At 52.8% G+C, this 20,154-nt stretch overlaps 1 protein-coding gene across 10 annotated transcripts in view; it reads left to right on the top strand.

Annotated features, from left to right (window-relative positions):
• Positions 1–18,795, top strand: part of TCF3 (transcription factor 3) — a 126,670-nt gene extending 107,875 nt beyond the window's left edge. For 5 of the 10 annotated variants that reach the window (XM_073323783.1, XM_073323789.1, XM_073323781.1 and 2 more), the window contains 5 exons: positions 1,088–1,211; positions 2,568–2,727; positions 3,911–4,149; positions 8,542–8,686; positions 10,525–18,795. In XM_073323783.1, coding sequence (XP_073179884.1) covers positions 1,088–1,211; positions 2,568–2,727; positions 3,911–4,149; positions 8,542–8,684 — 666 coding nt within the window. In that variant the 3' untranslated portion in view covers positions 8,685–8,686; positions 10,525–18,795. Of the gene's footprint in view, positions 1–1,087; positions 1,212–2,567; positions 2,728–3,910; positions 4,150–7,761; positions 7,989–8,541; positions 8,687–10,524 lie in introns of all 10 variants that reach the window. The other 5 variants (XM_073323788.1, XM_073323787.1, XM_073323786.1 and 2 more) reach the window with 5 other exon arrangements.
• Positions 18,796–20,154: the final 1,359 nt, after the last annotated feature.

Below are 20,154 nucleotides of genomic sequence, written 5' to 3'. Positions count from 1 at the left end.
CTTTGCTCGATTGTAAGCCCTTTGAGGCAGACACGGCCTCATCTTCTTGCTTACTGAATAATTAACCACATGAGAAGAGTGTGGCCTGGTGCCCTGCCTGCTCAGAGGGGCTGAACTCCAGAGTTCCCCTAGAGGAATAGCTGCAGGATGTTCTCAGCCTGTGCAGTGCAGGAGGGTCAGGCTTGATCACGGGGGTACCTCCGGTCCAAGAGACTTTGACTCTGTGAACAAGTGCTTGAGGGGGTTCTGTGCCTTGAAGGGAGAAGGATCAGGAGCTTCCTGCCGGGGTGTGAGCATGAGGAGGGGCAGGTGGAGGTGTTTCAAGCTTCCCAGGTGCTGTGTACACCCAACTGCTCACTTAAAAATAAGGTGCATGGCAACCTTTGGATTAGAAGCTCCTCTGAGCAGGGATTGGGTTTCTTACAGTCCCTGGGTCTGTGAAAAGGGGCTCTTGGCACTACTGCGATATCAATAATTACAAGTTCCATGTCCATGCTTTCGGAGAGGGCTGAGTTGTTCTCCAGCAAGGGCTCCTTCTCTGAGGGGGTTTGGTGGTGGTGGGGCAGTCCCTTGGAGATGCATCAGCCTGAATCATAGACGTTTGAGATGGAAAAGATCTGCTGAGGCAAGTCCAGCCCATGCCGGCGTGTCCCCTGCAGCCTGTTCTCCAGGCTTTGTCTCACCTAATGTCCCAAGCGCCGGGGCCTCCTTTGGGAGATGACACAGGCATGGTTCATGCTGCTGGGGATGCTTCCTACGATTTGGTCTAGTCTGAATTGTCTGAAGCATGAACAGGACATGCCTCTTCCCACTGAGTCTGGCTTTTCTCCGAGAGGAGCTGGTATGGAAGCAACTTTAAGCTATTCCTCTCTACCTTCTGCCCACCTAGGCTTGGGGTGAGAGGGAGGGAGCCCGGATCAGGCTGGATGTTGCTGGGTGTTGGAGAAAAGGAACACGTAGGTGAGGTGTTGGTGCAGACCACGGCGCCCTCCTGGCTCCAAAGTGGTGATATTCGGCTTGAACAGTGCCTGGTATCTCTTGGCTCTCCTATTTGCCCTTAAAGGCTGCTCTGCTTTTTCTGCTGTAGGTGGGAGGAAGTCACCCTGAAGACGGACTGTCCAGCAACCCGAGCATGCTCCACAACCATGTTACGCTTCCATCGCAGCCCAGCTCGCTCCCCGATCTCAGCAGGCAGCAAGACACATACAGCGGTAAGGTGGTGCCTCCCCCAAGCCTTGCCCACTTCTTTGCTGGCTGGTTGACCCTGGCTCATCGGGGGTAAGATGACCCCAAGACCTGGCTCTATGAAAAGCATGAGCCCAGTGGAGAAAACAGTGCGAGAGAGGTTCCCAGCCGCATGGCATGCGTATGGGCTAGAGCGGGGAGCGTGTGCTGTGTGTGAGCCTTTGGGCCAGCACCGCCCTGGAGGCAGGGAATACTGCAGCTCTCACGTGGGCAATGTCCGGTGACTTTCCATGGTACGTTCTTCAAGGGTCTTCAACACAGCTTCTAAACCTGCACATGCAGCCTAGGACCTGCACTCAGCTGCAAATCGCTCTTCGAGCCCTGCCTGGTTTGTAGTTGCAGTTGAGTTCTGACGCTGGAGGGCGTTTTGGGCAGGGTGGGCGTTACACTCTGCTGTGTCCCCAGAAGCTTGTCTTAGGATATGTGGACAGTACCAGCGAGGGGTGTGATTTCCCCTGCTCACGCACACATTCTCGCACCATCTGCCATCAAGACAGTGCACGTGTAAATAGCTGCAGAAGCCTGGGCAGTGGTGACAGAGACCCAGCTGATTGCATACCCGCTGGTTCTGCTGCGCACGGTGCTGCAGCTGGGCTATTTATACTTGCAGGAGCTCACCAAGAGCTGGCACTAGCGTGTGTCGCGGGGGATCGGACTGCTAGCGCATGGTGTAGACGTAGCCATTTGAGATAAAGCCTGGCCTTGGCAAACCCACCCACCCACCCTCTGTTCCGTGCACCGTCAGTGCTGAGTGCAGAACGAGTCTGTCGGTGGCGTCTGTGCCTTGACTGATGTTCACCTCGTGGCCCGGCTGCTTACGGCGAGCTGTGTGGATGGAGGCGTTGAGAAACGTGCAGTCTTGGGAACTTCGCCTGCGAGGAGAGGTCCAAATCCCAGCTGGGCCAGCTCCAGCCCTCTCTTCTTCCCAGGCTGATTGACTGAGTTCTGTGCAGTTTTTGGAGTGAGGGTCTCTCAGATGAGAGCGTAACTGGCAAGGCCCTGCCTCTTCTGCATGGGTCCAGACACCCAGTAGCGCTTTATCCTGGGGTTGGTGCAACCCCCAGCATCCTCTCTCAGTAGCTGGTTGCCTACCCTTCTCCCCAAACATGGTGGTTTGCATGGCTGTGTGTGTTTAGGATACGAAGGATCCTGTGCAAATATACTAGAATTATCCAGCCTATTCATAAGTGTCAGAGGAGACAGAGATGTGTCTGGAGCCCGTCACCTTAGCCGCAGTTGCAGCGAGGAGCTTTCCCTCTGACCTATCCTGCCCCAATCGGATCTCGCTCAAATGGCCATGTGCTGCTTTGATGCCATTGCAGGCTTGACGGGGCTGGGCAGAGCCAGTGTCTCCTCGGGAACCAGTGAAATAAAGCGGGAAGAGAAGGAGGATGAGGAGAACACGTCGGTGGCCGATAACTCAGAAGAGGAGAAGAAGGAAATGAAGCCGTCACGGAACAGAACAAGGTGCTCTTTGAACAGGTCTCTCCCTTCATTTATTCTGTTACTGGAGGGGGTGCTGTTGGGACAGGAGGGAAGGCTGGGGTGGGGAGGGGGAGGCTGTGTGTGTGTGTGTCCTGTTGACCTCCCTGCTGATAAGAACATGCTCGCTAGCTGGATCCAGGGATGCTGTGCCAGGGCCCTGCCAAGCCTCAGGCTCCTGCGCGGAGACCAGCACCGCCCCAAGCTACCCCTGCTTCCCATGGGGGAGGAGTCTGAGGCCACCTCTTAGGATTTACGACACTTTGGGAGGAGGAATGGCAGTGCTGGGCCCATCCTCCTGCGTCTTCTCCAGCCCTGGTAATGCCCCACCTGCCCACCTTTGCAGGAATTCCTAGTGAGCAAGAAACAGGCCAAGCACTGGAGATCAAAGCAGGCTGCAGCCCAGCTGCCTGGGTGGTCTTGGACGTTAGTCAGGGCTGTGCTGGAAACGGCCGACTGCTCAGCTGACCTCAGACAGACCCATCGCTAGTTTGTCCGCAGCAGGAGGTGGAACCTGAGTGGTCTCGTCACTACACACGTCCGGGCTATATGGATTCTCTGTCACGCAGCCAGTTATGTGGGAATAGCCCGACTGAATCAGACCGGGGCCCATCTAACCTGGTATCCTGTCTCCAACACTGGCCAGCTCCAGCTGCTTCAGAGAGCCCAGCAATGGGCAGTACTGTGATAACCTGCCTGGAGGGGAAATTCCCTCCCCACCTCTGTCAGTCAGTGGCTGGTTCACACCCTGAAGCCTTCCCCAAACTCTGTATTTTTAATCTTTGCTCTGCATGCTGACATTACCTGTGTGTGTCCGTTCCTGTTTCTGGCTATGCTTAGATCGTGTGACAGTGAGTTCCAGGGGTTAATTGCACTGCTCTGTTCTGTTCCTGGGAACCATTCCCATTTATTGGTTTTAAATGGCATCCTTTCTGTGTAATGGAGTCCAAGGGCAAATGGGAGCACGGGGATGCTGTGTGCCAGGGCTGGAAAGGTTCTAATGCTGGCAGGAGACGCAGGGCGCTGCTCCCGCTCTGTAGCAGCGGGGCGGGGGTGGGGTTCCTGGACACATTCCCTTCAGCGCGGAGGTAATCATGTTGCTGCAGATGTGTTTTGTTGTGAGTTGACCAGTGCTGAGCGTGCACACGAATGTCCCTGTCTCATTCTTATTTCAAACCATTAGTCAAGATGAGGATGAGGAGGACGATCTTCTTCCCCCAGAGCAAAAAGCCGAGAGGGAGAAAGAGAGGAGGGTCGCCAATAATGCCCGTGAGCGTCTGCGGGTCCGTGACATCAACGAGGCCTTTAAAGAGCTCGGACGCATGTGCCAACTCCACCTTAACAGCGAAAAACCGCAGACCAAACTGCTAATCCTACACCAGGCCGTATCAGTCATACTGAACCTGGAGCAACAAGTTAGAGGTCAGTGAGGCTCCCAGAGTGGTGATATTTTACGTATCTGATCGGCACGGGGCTGTCTGTCTGTCTCCCCTGTGCCGTGGTGCTGCGCTGTTCTCCTTCCCACAGTGCCACCTTGGGCTCTCAAGGCCCTTTAAAGTGTCTCTTTTTAATTTATTTATTTAATTTTGTTTTCTCTTTTGCATCCCTGCTGTGCTCTCGGGTTTTGTTTTTAAAGCCATTGCACGTGCTGCATGTTGTTCGTTTGGATGCACAGGGGTAGCTTCCCTTCATGGAAACCCGTGTGCACTCTTAGCACTGCTCTAATGTCTCTAGGGCGCTGCCCTAGCTTATAACAGAGTGAGGTTTCCCTGCCGCTGGGCCATAAAGAAAGGCATGCATGAGAATGAAAAAACAGAAGGTGACAGTGTATCCAGGGGCTGCTTCCCTTCCCAAGCAGTACTGTGCCCGTCTTTTCTCCCTCTTTGCAGCAGCTATAGGAAATTCCCTTCCTCCTCCTCTCCCCCCGCCCAATCCCAGAGTGGGGATTTCTGCTCTCCTCCGGTTGATGCTGTAATAGGCAGCTCGGCTAGGTAGCTGCTGATGCACCGGGGGGGGGGAGCTGGGAGGAATTGCAGGCAGGGTTAGGTGCAGCTGTGTCTGGGAGGAGGTGTGAGGCACTCCAGTGGGAGGCGCTGGTGTTCAGAGTTGTGAGCGGAGAGGCAGAACTGGCCAGTGGGTGGAGAGCTCAGAGGAGGGGCAAGCCCTCCATACTTGGACATCTTGCGTCTCCGAGCCTGCTGTCTGTGAGCAGTTGGATTCCAACTGTCTGTGGGTCTGACGGTCCTGGGGAGCTCTCTGCCATTAGCAGCACCTCTTTAACCGACTCTACTGGGGAGACAGACACTGGTTTGGTCCTGAAGCCATTCTCACTGCCAGGGCAGGAGAGCTTTACCGGCCTGTCTAGTTCAGCTTATGCCTACTGTAGGGGTTTCCCCCAGGGATGATTTTCCCAGGCTAAGTGGATCTCTGGGTGCAGTCACTCCAGCCAGAGGGGAAGCTGTCGGGTTTTTTTTATTATTATTATTGTTTTATTTCCTGCTCTGAGTAGCAAGGGGTTTTTGCTGCTTTGTCTGTAACACTTGCCGTGCATGCTCCCTACTAACTTCCACCCCCAGTCGCCATTGTTGCAGAAGCGTCTGTGGCCAGTTAACCCCTTTCCTTCCTGCAGAGCCTGTGGTCCTATGAATCCATGGTTTGTGCCTGGCTCCTCTCCCCCCTGCTGGCCTCTGCTGTTTCACTGTGACGCTGTTGGAGTCCTTTTGTGCCTCTCTTCAGTTTGTAATTTTTTGCCTTTCATAACGTGTATTTTTTCCTGTCTCCCTTCCCCCCACCCTTCCTTTTATTTTTATTTTTTTGTTCTGTTCTTTCCAATCTCCTACAGACAGTCCCCAGCCGTGACCTCTCGGTGGTCCCACTCTCTACCTTGTACTTGCTGCTTGCTGATCGAGACGGCGGGTGGGGAGGGCGGGCGGGAGAGAGTTGGCACCGTGTTCACTTTGGTCTCCTCACGCTTGTCCTTTTTTAAAGCCTTTCTCAGAGGTGGAAGCCCCCGCCTCCTCCATTGCCAGCGAATACCCATGCAGTGAGCTAGGGCACTGGTCCCCCAACGCCTTCGTTCTCTGGGCTGCGTCCCAGGAGAGAGGGGCCCCATCTCCCCTGAATGCCCTGCCATGCACTTCCCAGACCGGTCCCTTCTGAGGGATGCCATGATGGCAGGTGGCTCCGAGCCCTGCTTGTGACGGGGCCTCTGACAATAGTCAGGTTGCAGTATTTCGATGAAAAGAAATGCAGCAGTAGTTTAGAGGCAGCGTAGGTGTCACTGTGGCTAGAGCTGTGCTATGAAACAGCCGGGCAATGCAGATCTGTGCAGTGCATTGGCCTGGCCCCAGCTTAGTGGGCTCCATGAATGGGGGCTAGGTACCCAGTGCTCCGTTCCCAGTATGGGACTGAATGCAGCTTGGTCATGCTCACCTGATAGCATCAAGCAGCACTTGTCTCTAGCAAGCAGAGCGCTCATGGGTAGAGGGGCAGGAGATGGCAGACGGATGCAGCTCTATTGAAGGCAAAATGCAGAAGGCTTTGCCCGTGTAGGAGTCCCTGCTGGGCAGGGGGCTGCTGAGCTGGACACTGGTGATAGGTATGACTGCGAGGCTCTCTGTGAGCAGCGAGAGTCGTTACTAGGTTCTGCCTAGCGTCAAGGAGATGCTCGTGTCTTTAGCCGGCTGAGAATCCAGGTGACAAGTATTCTCCAAGGCCCTGGCACTCTCCCAGCAGTGGATTTCCTGGCACACTGATCCTGAAAGCCTGGTTCGTGCGGCTGGAGGGTCTGAATGAGCCGGGATAGTCAGGAGTGGGACTAAGCACTGGTCCCGTCTGTTCAGTCCCCGTGCACCACCGTACGCAGCTGCTACCCTCTCCTGGCTGATGGGCTAATCCCGTCCGGCTCCTCTGGGGCTGAAGGCAAAAGCCAGACTCCAGTTTGAGGCCTTGACCCCAGGACAGACTTCAGGCAGTTGTTCTTTCCTGTGAGAATTTTGCTCTGGGGGAGAAGATCGTCCCTGCATCCAAGGGGGGGAGGCAGAGGGGAAAGGCGCTGCAGATGAAACCAAGCTCTTCAGGTGCTGCCAGCATGTCTCTGCGTTGCAGGCCACCCCTGCCCAGGCCAAGACCTGTCGGCTTCTTGCTCTGTCAGGACGCTGCCAGAGTAGCAAAAACAATGAGATGCCCCATGGAGCCTCCTCACTCAGCTTGCAAGGGGCGAGGACACCATGAGCTCATGACCCTGGTTTTAAAGTAGTCAGTCGCTCCTTAACACTGACTTAAATTCTCAAATTTCCAAGCTGTCTGCCTGATTCAGTGGGTAGAGCAAGATCTGGGTTTGGTTCCTGCCTCTGCCACTAACCATGGCAAGGTAATTCCTTCTGTGTGCCCCCATTTCCCCACCTGTAAGATGGGTGTCGGACTGACCGACCAATCAGGGCTGCGATATGTAGTTGAAAATTTTCCATCAAAGCTGCTTTTGACGGAAGATTGAGCTTTCGACTAGACTAAACTTTTCACGTTAGGTGCCTGCTATCCACTGAAAACTGAGGTTTCTTCGGAAAAACTGAAAAGCAAAACGTTTTTTAGCTGAAAACCCAAAACGTCTGGTTTTCGACTGAAAATGTCCACGCGCAGTCAGCGTCTTCCCCATGCGAGGAACGCCCCGTGCACGGACTCGCCCGGAGGAGGAGCGCGGGGTAAGCACGCGAACCTGAAGGCCCCTAAGGCCGTGTCGCACCTCCTGCCCTCCCTTTCCGCCTGTCGGCCCCCGCGCCGGCCCGCTAGACCTGCGCAGAGAGGTTGGCCTGGTGCTGGCAGCACCTTAGCTTGGCTCTCTGAGACAAGGAACCCGCACGCCGGGGTTCCTGTGAAAATTGGGGGAGTTCCTTTCTCGGTTGTCAATTGGCTCCCGCAATGCGAGGTTGACTGAGCTTTTTGCAGTGGACCCTAGTGTCGCTACCAGCACGGCAACTGACCGGCCCCCGTCGCTTACACCCTCCCTGACTAATCCCTGTGGTGCTGTGAACCCAGCAGTACAGACGAGGCCCTGTCACTGGAGGACAAAGATCTGAGGGACCGGGAGAGGAGAATGGCCAATAACGCCAGGGAAAGGGTGCGTGTACGGGACATTAACGAGGCCTTTAAAGAGCTGGGACGCATGTGTCAGATGCACTTAAAAACGGACAAAGCACAGACCAAACTGATCATCCTACAGCAAGCGGTGCAGGTCATTCTGGGCTTGGAGCAGCAAGTACGAGGTATGGTAACAGGTGACAGATGCATTTTTGGGACCTTTCTCTTCCCATCCGTTTCTGTGTGCCTGTCTCTGGATATGTATTTATAACGGAAGCTTTTGTTGCAACTTCGAATGTTTGCCATTCCAGTGGGGAGCTGCAGTGGAAAGCACTTAGGCTGAGATTTCCAAGGCCTCATCTATGGGATCTGAACACGCAATATGTGGAAATGAGGCATCCGGCGTCCACGTGGAGGCTTAGGAAAACTCAATCTTAAATGTCTTCAGCCCACCATCTCTGACCGTCTGTTTTTTTTTTAAACCAGTATGCATTAAATTGGCCCGATATTCCTGCAGGGGAAAGAAGTTTTGCTCTGGCAGGGGGTCCAGTGAGGTAACTGCTGCTGTTACGTGGAGCAGAAGGGTATGAAAGAGCTTGCACTGGGGTTACTTCCTTGTGCATTCCACTGCTTCTCTCTTGGGACTCCGGGGTTTTTTTTCGGATGCTGTTGCTCCATGATGCTGTGGCATGAATTGAGTTTTTTCCCCACCCTTCCCCCTTGCTCTTTTTGGCATAGAGCGCAATCTGAACCCTAAAGCAGCCTGTTTGAAGCGTCGGGAAGAGGAGAAAGTGTCCGGAGTAGTAGGAGATCCCCAGATGACACTTTCAGCTTCACACCCTGGTCTAGGAGATGGTCACAACCCTGTTGGACACATGTGAAGGTATCGTCCTCTGCCCGCCGGGTCCCAGCACTCGGCTGTGTACGTGTCTCTGAAATCTGTGCCAGGCTCAGTGCAGGTCATTATTTAACAGCTTGGCTTTCATCACTCACTGAAATTCACAGCAACCAATGGAGCAAACTAAAATGCATGATTCTGGCCCCTAAGAGCTAGCCCTTTAACTCTGTCAATCACCTCCTGTCTGAAAATACTGCAGTAAAGTTAGAGATCTCCTTTAATTGGTCTTTGTCAATGACACACATGGAAACATCTAATTCCTTCAGTTACTGACTAGGTTATTCTCTATCCCCACCCCTCCACAACACCCCTAGGGACAGCGTAATATCTAACTGAGTTCTATTTGTGTGCACAAAGAGCATCCCCGTACAAACAGTCTCTCTCTGTGTCAGGAACCTGAAGGCATGCTAAAGCCATGTGTGCTCCAAGAGCCCGTGCCCTGTTAGGAGCAGCGGAGCTGCTGCGGTGAGCAAGGCAAAGTATTTTCAGACTGTGTTATAGGCCTGGACGCTTCACTCAGTCCCTCCCTTCGGAAATATAATTCCCCCCACCCCCTGCTTACAGAAGCGTGTCGTCCCTGTATCCTCCTGCGTGTGCAGGCCATATTTAAAATCTGCTCGCTGTGACAGGGGATTTAAAAATAAAACCGTTTCCTATCCTCAGTGCAGACTCCAAGCAATGAGCTAGCACTGATGTTGCAGCAAAGCCATGTAGCACTAAGTCTTCCCTGCTGAGGTTGCAGGCAGTATAGACCCTGGAGACCACAGCACAAGCCTGGCAGCTGATGGCCCAGTGCAACTGTAATTTATTAGCTATTAAGAGGAGCTTGAGCAGTCCTGCTCATCACCCCGTGTGCTCCCCACCTTCCCCCCAGAAGATGCATCCTGAGTGGTGGCTGAGGCAAGTCCCTGGGGAAAAGACCAAACTGAAATTCTGATTCCATTTAACTGGGGCTGTAACAGTTTCTGGCCCGGCCCCATAGCCGTTTAAATGGTAGAAGTACGTGTTGAGGGGAGGGAGAGCTCAGTGGTTTGAGCATTGGCCTGCTAAACCCAGGGTTGTGAGCTCAATCCTTGAGGGGGCCATTTAGGATTCTGGGGCAAATATTGGGGATTGGTCCTGCTTTGAGCAGGGGGTTGGACTAGATGACCTCCTGAGGTCCCTTCCAACCCTGATATTCTAGGATTCTTTGATGTATAAAGCCTTTGCGAGTTTAGGCACACTTAATAATGTCGTCCATCCCTCCGCACGCACTCGCTCCAGATGTTGTAAAGGCAGCTTTACAGTTTATATGGCCCTGATCTTCAGCAAAGGACACAGGCATGTGCCTGGCCGTAATCACACGAAAGAGATGCTCACCCAACCACAGACAAATCTTAATGGTGGCTCTGTATCATCAGAGCACTGGTGTGGACAGGAAGCACTGTCATTAGCTAGGTACAATGAGCAGTTCCATTCGTGGCTGTCACTCAGCTGCCGTGCTGGGTGCGGGGATAAGTGCAAGTGGAATAGGACAGCTCACGTGCCTGCTGATTCTGTTTGCAGTGCAGTTGTAGCTCTGTCTCAGAGGAGCAGCCGTTAGTCTGTAGCCGCAAAAAGAACAGGAGGACTTGTGGCACCTTAGAGACGAACCAATTTATTTGAGCATGAGCTTTCGTGAGCTACAGCTCACTTCATCGGATGCGTCCAGTGGAAAATGCAGTGAGGAGATTTATATAGACACAAGCACAGTGAGAAGTTGGTCCAGTAAAAGATGATATGCTCACTTGGGTTTTCCTCTTTTTTCTTTTTCTTTTTTTACTTTTGTTTCTCTTTATTTGTAGATCCTTTTTATTCCCCGGATACAGAGATGGGTAGGAAGCAGACCCTCGGTGTGACCTGCAACCTTCTTGAACCATAAACTTTAGTACTGCTAATACTGACACAGGAGAGAGGAGCCTGGCATGCTTTACGGGGGGGCGTTCAAAAAAGAAACAAACACTTGGTCAAAAACAAAACAAAAAATTGCCTTAAGTATAAAGTGTGGAGCCGTCAATACATATCACTCAGTTAACGGGGGGAGCATCCTGTTCTCTTGGCTTGTTCTCAAGCAGCCAGCAGCAAAATTGTGCCTAAGCTTAATATTTCTTTCTTTTTTTTTTTTTTTCTTTTTTTTTTTTTTTTTTACAAAGGACGTTAGTTACGAGGTTTTTTAGGTAGAGCAGCGTAGCAGTGGCCGCTTGGGTTTTTTTAGCTTCTTTTGCATATGTTTTGTAAGCAAAAAAAAAAAATTTTTTTTGTATTAAAAAAAAAAGTCTTGTACCCCCTCTCCCCCCCTGCTTTTCTGCTGCTGTTTCTATAGTTGATGTTGCATCTTTAGGATCAACCAGAATATTAAAATTGTATTAAAAGAGACTGGATATAAAGAGAGAGAGAAATTCTCCGATTCGGCTCTGAAAGCCACTAAATGCGAATGTAGCCACGGGGGGGGGGGGATATTGCTCCTTGCCTGGCTTGTACCTTCCATTGTAAAAACTCACATGCTGAATTTGTCATCTCTGCTTCGGCCACTTCTCATTGGGGAAAAGGCTGTTAAACGACAAAGCAAGTTACGGCAGCTTACATCAGTGGGTCTCTGGTTTCTCGCAGCCTCGGTAACCAGGAACCACCTTGGGTGGGGGTGGGGGGGTGTCTCTGCAAATTGCTTTTCATTCGCAGGGGGTCCCTGGAGATTTGGGCTCCTTCGTGGGAGGTGAGAGTGAGAAGCGAAGAGGCAAAGAGCACAGCTGTCTTCTGGAGCTTCCCCGCTAAAGCAGGACGTGTGGCTATGGTTGGCAGAAAAAGCTGCCGAGAGAGAATGGACCCGGGGGAAAAGGGGAAACCGGGGTATTGGTAAGTGAAGAAGCGGCACCCCATGTACAGGAGAACCCGGGGACACCTCGTTCCCATGCAGCTGAGCAATCACCCGCCACCAGAGCCACCTCCGTGGGAGGGGAGAGATGCCGAACAAAGAGAGGAGACAGAACAAAGATGGAGAGCAGGACTGAGAACAGGCAGAACAAAGACACCAAGGAAACAAGGCAAAGAGAACAAAGAACTGAGTGTGGCACAAAAGCCAGGGTGGCTGGGCTGGAGGCTGCGGAGCCCCCCGGCATGGCATTGGCTGTGCCCCCCAGCAAACCTCAACCTAGGTTCTGGGTAGAGAACAGAGCGAGCTGGAGCATGGGCGTGTGAGACTCCCTCACAGCACCCCTGGGAAAGCAGCGATTCTCCAGCCCATCTAGACGGAGTGTCTCCGTGGGGAGGCAGCTCCTGTCACTTCGTATTTGGAACTGGCAACTTGAAAGAGCCACAGGCAGCTGCAGCAGGGTTATTTCCCCCGCCCCCCCCCCTTCCCTGTTTAACCTGTGTCAAAACCAGCTGCTGGCTTATCTCCAAAGCACCCTCAGAAGCGACTTTCTCAGCAGTCAGCTCTTCTGTCTGCCACTTCGCTGCCGGCCCCGGCTGGACAAAACCACTTTCCTGTGGGTGTGGATTTAGCCTTTGGAGGCAAAGGGATGCTGCTCCTTTTCCATACTGAGCACAGAGAGGAAAGCACGCAGGTTTTCCCCCTCCTAGCAAGACCTTCGTGGCATCCTGTGATGCTGGGCAGCAAAGAAACAGTCCCCCACTGCAGCAGCTTTACTTTCCCTTCGAGGACATCCTGGCTTTCTGGGGTTGCTTGGCTGTTTGCTCTGCTGTGCCAGGACCCGGACCCCTCAATGCAGATGCTAGAGCCCTTGGCAGGCAAGATGCCCCATTGCATTCTGGGAGGACGAATGAAGTGATGTGCTGAGCGTGGGCCGTATCGGCAGGCCCTGGCTCCGTGGAGCAGAGCTGACCCAGAGCTGATGGGGCTGAGCTGGGCTGGAATTAGAGCGGCTCCAAAAATGCTTCAGATTTGTGACCCCACCCCCAACAAAATGTGGGAAGTTGTCCCCATATTTTCTCCTCCAAAAGCAGGTCCGAAATTCTTTATGACCAACCCCGCCCAGCTCTGCCGCCAGCCTGGTCTGGCTCAGCTCTTGTGGGTCCGCCTGGCCTAGTGCCTGCAGTGCTTCCGCCTGGCCTAGTGCCTGCTTGTTAATGCCGCCTGGCCCTGCTGTGTGTGAATCTCCATCTCCTTGGCTGGGCGGATGAGGCATCTGTCTCCTGAGTTTCTGAGGTAGCAGGGTGGCTTGGCTTGTTGGATCACTACATGGTTTATCATTCAGCTTCCTGTGAGGACAGAGGCTAGGAAAGCAGGCGCAGGGCTGTTTCACCAGGTCCTTTCTCTTCCTCCTCTTTCTCTTCACTTCTATAATTCTGTGGAACTGGTGCTACTCTATGGTCAGTCTAGGGTGTCCCCTCTGAAGGAAGGAGGAGGGTTGGTGGGTGGGATTGGATATCTTGGCACATCCTCATCACCGTGGGCATTGACTTAAGCTTCTGGCTTTCCTCTCTTCTGACACCTGCCCTGGCCTCGTGCTCCAGCGAATATCACTGCCTCATGTCACGCCTCCCCCCTCTCCCCCAACGGTCTAGGGAGTGCTCAGCACCTCTGGAAGTCAGCCGCTTGGCTTCCAGGACTGTCTCATTCTGTGGTGCTGCCCAAGATTTAATTCTGGAGTCAGTCACAAATTTGGCAACAGGGTGAGATGATTTCTTCCTGCCCACCCCCTTGCGTTGGGCATCCAGAACATCTGACTCCAGGCCCCCCACCCCTTCCTGATTCCCCCGCAACCATGACGCTCCAGGGGCTTTCTGCAGAGGACAGTGCTGCCTGATGGCAACTCTAGGATGTTGCCATAAGCAACTCTAGGATGCAACCATAGGGCTGCAGCCACATTCTGTGCAGGCTCTAGCCTCACTCCATGCTAAAGTAACCGTGTCCATGCGGCCCCTGCAGTGCTGGAAGGTGGCTGCTGCTTGCTTATGTGGACGGGATTAAAATTGAGAGCACACCCAGTAGGGGAAGCCTGTTTCAGCCTGTGTAACTACTAGGGTTAAAATACTGTTCCTTCCCCGGGGCCTTCTGCCCACACCAGCGAGAGGAGAGAAATTCAAAGGAGAAATGGGGTGAATCTTGGCTAACCCCCCATTGTCAGGTGTTTTGTGGGGTGGGGGAGACAGTAAGTTAGTCTGCAGTGTTTGATCCTGCTCTTTGTATCACTCACAAGAGGCTACACTGCCCATAAAGAATTTCTGTGCTGCCCATCTCAAAATCTGTGCCACTCGCTGAATCTTTCCAGTGTTGCTGAGGGAATTGGGCCCTGTCCTCTCACAGACCACAGCCAGAGTTTTATAAAAGGTCTTAGTTTGGCTGCACCTTGGCCGTAGCCCTGTCCCCACTGCCAACCTCCACCCTCCTTAGCTGCAGCGTTACTCCCCCTCCCCAGAAGGCTGGAGTGGTGCAGGAGCCCTCTCCCAATCCACACCTGGAACGCTGGCCATTGCGGCTCAGCAGGGTTACGGGGGCCCTCTGCTGTCTAAAGCTAATGTAGCGAAGCCTGGACTCGCCACAGCCTGCCCCTTCCCTGGAGCTGGGGAAAGTTTAAGAAACTTAAAAATTGCTTTTTTTTTTTTTTTTTCCCAACCAGAAACCCAAAATATGAAAAATGTTTGTTTGGTTTTTGATTTAAATGAAAAAATTGTTTTCAATTTTAAAAACCCCAGAAAATTTCAACCAAAATGAGAATTTTCTGTGAAAATTTACGTTTTGGCCAAAAAGGTTTGGACTCTTTCCCCACCTCCCTTCTCCCCCAAGTTCTATGTAATACTCTGGGGAGATCTCTGACAAGGCTCTCCCAGCTCCCTGTGAATTGTTCAGCATGACTTGTATTTGCCAACTGTCAAAGGAGCCTTAGACACCTCTTCCATTCCTGTTAGTGGGTGGGGAGTGGCTAAATCCCCTAGACCACTTTGCAGATTTTAACCTCTGTATCTAGGGGGGTTAAAACCCCAGTCTGGGCTTTGGAGAATGTAACACTGGATGAAGATCTGGCAGCTGGTCTTTGCCCCGTGTATGCTCTAAAATGAGAAAAGTTGCTCACTACATTCAGAGTTTTATAAAGGATCTTAATTTGGCCCCACCTTGGCCGTCCCAGTGAGAGGAATTTGGGAGCCCCATGTTCTGCCTAGAAGCAATCCTGTTGGCAGAAATCAACATCCACATAGCAGCATTGGGTGCAGAGTTTGCAGAGTGAGAGCAGATGGCCAGTACATGCACATCATGCTTGCTATATGCCTGATGTTTTCACTTGCCCACTCTTGTCTCTGCATCTGTGCAAAGGAGGAGAAAGTGGGAGTTCCATAGCCGCTGAGATGTAAAGTTCTGGGAGATGTGGGTTGTCATCAGAAGTCAGCTGGTTCTTGAAGGGATGCACTCTGGCAAAACTTAGCCCCCAAATTTAGGTTTTCTAAATAAAATTCCTATAAAATTTAAGGCCCACTGGAATGTTCCCCCTGGATTTTTTTTAAATGCCTATAGAAAGAGTTTCAGAGTAACAGCCGTGTTAGTCTGTATTCGCAAAAAGAACAGGAGTACTTGTGGCACCTTAGAGACTAACCAATTTATTTGAGCATAAGCTTTCGTGAGCTACAGCTCACTTCATCGGATGCATAGAAAGAGTGTTGATGTTCCTCTGCAGAGTTTCCTGCCTGACCATTCCTGCTGGGAGAGTGCAGGAGCACTGCAGATGAACTAGCTGATATTTCCATTGTCCAGGCAGAGTGGTGCAATCGAACGAACACCAAGCATGTCAGGGGGAAAAGGTAGTTCGTTCCTGGCACGTTCACCTTTAATCATCAGAGCTGGGGTTTGTAACATAGCCAAGGAAGCTTGTTTTCTAAGAGTGAGCTTTAACCCACATGGCATCCCAAGGAGACCGAGCTCACAGAGCACCAAAAGACTCTCCAGAGCATCGCAGTGCCCAGTATGAGGAAATGTGAATGTATTGTTGGCAGAATACTCTCCATTGTTGGGATCTGGCTTTTTAGTGAAGTCCCTTTACCAGGAGAATTCCAGGAGCTGAAGGCCTGGTACTTCTAGAGAGCTGCGGCCAGCATGAGAAAACAGTAGTGTCCGCATTGTACTAGCCGTGTGCTCACGGCCGATAAATTACTCCTGGGCACTTGCACTTAGATCCATCTCTGTGAGCTTGCTGACAGTCGCTCACCCTGGATCCATTTTTCTCGCTAACCACCCCTCCTCCTCCCTCTGCCTTCCCACCCACTGTGGGGAAAATTGCCCGTTTTGCATAGTAAAAAAGCAGATCCAATCTTTATTCTTTTTTAAAGTCTCGCCCCTGCATCACCTGTTTTTGGTGCAGCCATTAGCCTTGCACCAAGAAATGTGACCAACTCTTGAAATTTGACAAAGTAGCAGGCTGTTTTTTTGCAGTGGGAGGGGCAACAAGAAGGGGTGGCTAACACCATTCTCCCCCCCCCCCAATTCTCTCTTCCATCAGTCCTATGCATCCTTTTCTCTGCATTATGTGCTCAGAGCTGCCCCCGATTCTCCGCTCCATTATTGTCCAGTATAAAACACCTGTTGACTTAATCCATTAGTGTGGGCGGGGGCGGACTTTTGTCTTTAGCATAGATGATGTTAAGCTACCTCCAGCAGCTGCAAAGATATAGAGGGAAAGAAAGGAACAAAGTTGGCGTATTCTGAAGTCAGTGCTCACTTTGGCATTAGCCTATGGAGAGGGAAAGTACCGAAATGAGTGAAAGTGTCTAAGAGCAAGAGGGCAGTGCAGGGAGACGCTGGCTTCCTGGTCCTGCAACTGGATGTTGATCTTGGACTATTTGGCCTAGGTTTGAGGACATGCTGGTTTTCTCCCTTCAGTCCTCTGAAGGTTTTTCAGTCTAGGATTTAGTTTGTTGGATTGATACAGGTTTCCCTGGCTTTTTACCTGGTAGCAGATGAGCTCTGGCCTAGTTCGACTTAAGAAGAGCAGGGTACTGGGCCCATGTGACGAGGTCCCAGCGGGGTGTCTTCGCCAGCACTGGGGGGGCAGTGGAGTTAAACATGCATGGGACACGGCAGAGCCGTCTTGTGGAAGCCACCACTAGAGCAGGTGTTTGTCTCTTAGTGTTCGCTCAGTTTAACGCTGAGGCCAGCGGGGGCGTGTGGAATGTTTGGCTCGGCTGGAGTTGAAGGAAGGGGTTCAGAGGCATTTTATTTGGTTTGCTCCCATTAGAGATGAGCAGCTTTAGAGCGGGCGTGCTGGAGCACAGACAAAACCTTCTGCCCACCCACCTTGCAACAGAGCCTCACCGCCCCCCTCCCCTTTGCCCAGGGACCCTAATGAGTACCCCAGTGCTCAAGCATCCACTTTCACTGTGGTCTCTCCCCCCTGACACGCATGCACCGGGGGGGGGGGTGTCCAGGCACTAATGGAGTATGGGGACTGTGGGTCACTAACACTGAGAGATGTGAACTCTTGCTCCTTGTCCTCCCTTTCACTCCCACCCGCATCCTCCTCGGACTGCTGCCGACGGAACCCAGCTTGAAGGGTGTATCGTGGCTTACGCCCTCCAAAGGCAGGGCATAAGCTTACCTGACCCCTGCTCATAACCCCACAGTCCCTGCCAGTAAGTCCCAGGGAGCAAAATTCCTCCTCAACGCCGAAGTTGGCAATCCGTTCCTGCCTGAGAGTTGCCCTTGTTAGACAACAGTGTCCAAGGACTAGGCTGATGTTGCTCGTGTCTCTTCAAGCACAGTCGTTCCTTCATTCGGTGTCTCCAGAGGGTGAGGGCAAAGGGAGGCAGGTGCTTAAGCCCACATCCATCTCTGCATCACTTCACTTGTGCCATGAGTGGGTTGTCAGCAGCGGGGATTGAACCTTGGCCCTTTGGAGCTTAAAGCGCAGGCCTCTGCTGCCAGAGCTACAAGCCCCCACTCTGCCCGCCAAAGCTGTAGCAGGCTCATCCACTTCTCTGTGTGCCTTAGCCACCAGTACAGGGGGCAGAGCTGGCCCACTGGGTGAGAACTCCAGCCTCGGCTCAGGAGCCGGGCGTCCCTTAGCAGCTCAACATTTAGTTTTAGAACGGAAAAGAGAGAATCTTGTTCTCCGTAGTGCTAATGACAGTAGCCGGTTCTGTGACAAAGGCAGCAGTGCCTGGGGTGACTGGACACGGCTCCCGCCCTGCCCTGGGCTCCCTTCCCGTCAGAAGTTAGCTGTGGTTTCCATGGGCTGCTAAACTCACAGCAGAAGAACCAAAGTGATTCTGGCTCATCAGTGCCGTTGGCTGTTGAAAACCCTCCCCAGAGAGACCATGGCACAAGACAAAAGCATGCGGGGTTAAGGCTGGTTGTATGGAGCACGGCCACCCCTTCACAGCTGGATCCCAGCTGCAGGTGACAGACGCTAACCCACAACGTACCAGCGTGCAGCTCAGAGCCTGTTGCAGCTATTTTAAATACTAGTAAAGCCAAGGGGCCTGTGTCTCTCCCGTGCTGCACCATTGAAGCCAGTGGGAGCCACTGACTTTCATGGGATTGGAACCCCTTCCAGCTCCCTTCTGTCCTAAAATTCATTCCTGAACTGGGGCCTGATCCTGAAGGAGGTTCTAGGCCCCTTCAGTGGGCGCTCAGCACCTCTCTGGGTCAGGCCTGTGGTTCCTGAGGGAAATAGAGAAATGGCAGGTGGAGCAGAGCACTAACATGCCAGAAATCCAGGTGAGGTGCATCAGTTGTGAGCTGAACCATGGCTTGAATGAGCTGCAAGGCTCTGGGAGCTAGTGAGGCTTGGAGCAAACGCTATTCTTTATCCGAACCGGACTGTCCCCACCCCAAGCAGAGTCCTTGGAGAAGGCCTCTGCCTCACTGTTGTCATATGCAACCCTCTTTCCTTGATCCAAATGGCCCTTCAGCTTCCTCTTGCAGTCAAATGTTTGCACACGTTCTCTGCACGCTTACCGAGTGGCCCAAGAGTCTCAACTCCACAGTACGTTTGTCCGAGCCCACTGGTGCACTTGGGATTCAGCTTCTAGGTAGACTTGGCCCTGCCTCAGTGCAGGGGGAGGAGTAGCGACCTCTTGAGGTTCCTTCTAGGCCAACATTTCTGCGATTCTGATGCATCGCACAGTCACTCCGTTCCAAAACCAAATCTGCACCGTGCACTGCTGTTTGCTCTCGAGGGAGAGCAGTGACCCAGAGCTAGGGGTGAGTTGTCAGAGTGAGTGGAGAGAAGTGGTTTTGCAGGACCATGCTGTCAGCCCGTGCAGGAGTGTGTTGGTGGCTTTTTCTGCATTAAAGCCCAGCAGCAAAAGCTGGATTGGAGGAGGTGCCATGGGCTGCTGTCTGGGACAAGGATGCTTCTGTCCACACCTCACCCGGTTGTCTCTTCCAGCTGGTGGACAGATGCCAGTGAGCAACGTCCTTCCAGCTGTTGCTCTGAGCCTGCCTGAGTATCCTGCAGATTGCTGCAGCTGAGCATCCCAGCTGAGACCTTCCTGGGTCTGTAGTCTGCAGTGAGCCCAGTCCTGGCTGAGACAGGAGCTGGACTAAGCTTTGCTTGCATCCACATGCACCATCTTTCCCGTTCACTTATGGGCTGCCATCAGCATCCACATCCTCTCCCTTCAGTTTCTCATCGGTTTGCAGCCACAGGGGCAGCAGCCTGGCTGAGGAGGTTCATCTTTGGGGTTCTCCACATCCCCATCCAAGGTCCAGGAGCTCATCTCTACCAGTCCAGGCTAGTAGCTCAAGGGATAGGCTAGGTAAGGGCCACTCTAATGTCTAGCACAGTGGAGCAAAGCCCTTGGGGCGTGGGACAGGGGCCGCCTTAGTGCCTAAACAGCTGGCAAAAGAGCAGCCACTTCAGCCCTGTTTTGCCCGTCCTAGACAAGGCAGCGGTGAAGCCTGTAGAAAACAAACACTTCTTCCTTTGGTGTCGGCCGCCTGGAGCTTGGGAAGGTTGAGCTCTGCTGTAAAGGAATAGCTGCCTGCACAAGTCCTCAGGAATGAAGGCCACACATCTCTGCTGGAGCACGGTGTGCCACGCAGACCATCTGTGGCCGGGTGTAGCAGGCTGCGGGGGTGCTGCCCCCGTTAGCATCGGGAGGGGTGTGGCGGGGCAGAGACGTATGACGATTGCTCCAATGGCTCTTATGTCTTGCTGGTGCCATGTGGCATTTTGGTTCTGGCGCTACCCAAGTTGCTGACAGCCTCCTGTCTGCTCTAGCGTGGAGTGTACAGGCCCTCGGGTGGGGTGATGTGATCTTTGCGCCTTGCAGAGGCTTGGTCTCCAGGGAAATTTACCCTCACCGGACGTGTTTCCCTTGCCCACATGGTGGTATGTGGATAATGTGTGAGCCAGATGTGGTGAAATTGACTAATTTGGAGTAAGTGAGGTGGGGGAGGTACTTTTGTTGGGGCCCTAGCTTGAATTCAGCCCATCTAGACTACTACCCAATGTGGGTTCGGCATCCTCCCCTCCTGGGGGGGT

The sequence above is a fragment of the Lepidochelys kempii genome, chromosome 25 (genome assembly GCF_965140265.1).
Source record: "Lepidochelys kempii isolate rLepKem1 chromosome 25, rLepKem1.hap2, whole genome shotgun sequence".
NCBI lineage: Eukaryota > Metazoa > Chordata > Testudines > Cheloniidae > Lepidochelys > Lepidochelys kempii.
This window is presented reverse-complemented; position numbering and strand designations above follow the sequence as displayed.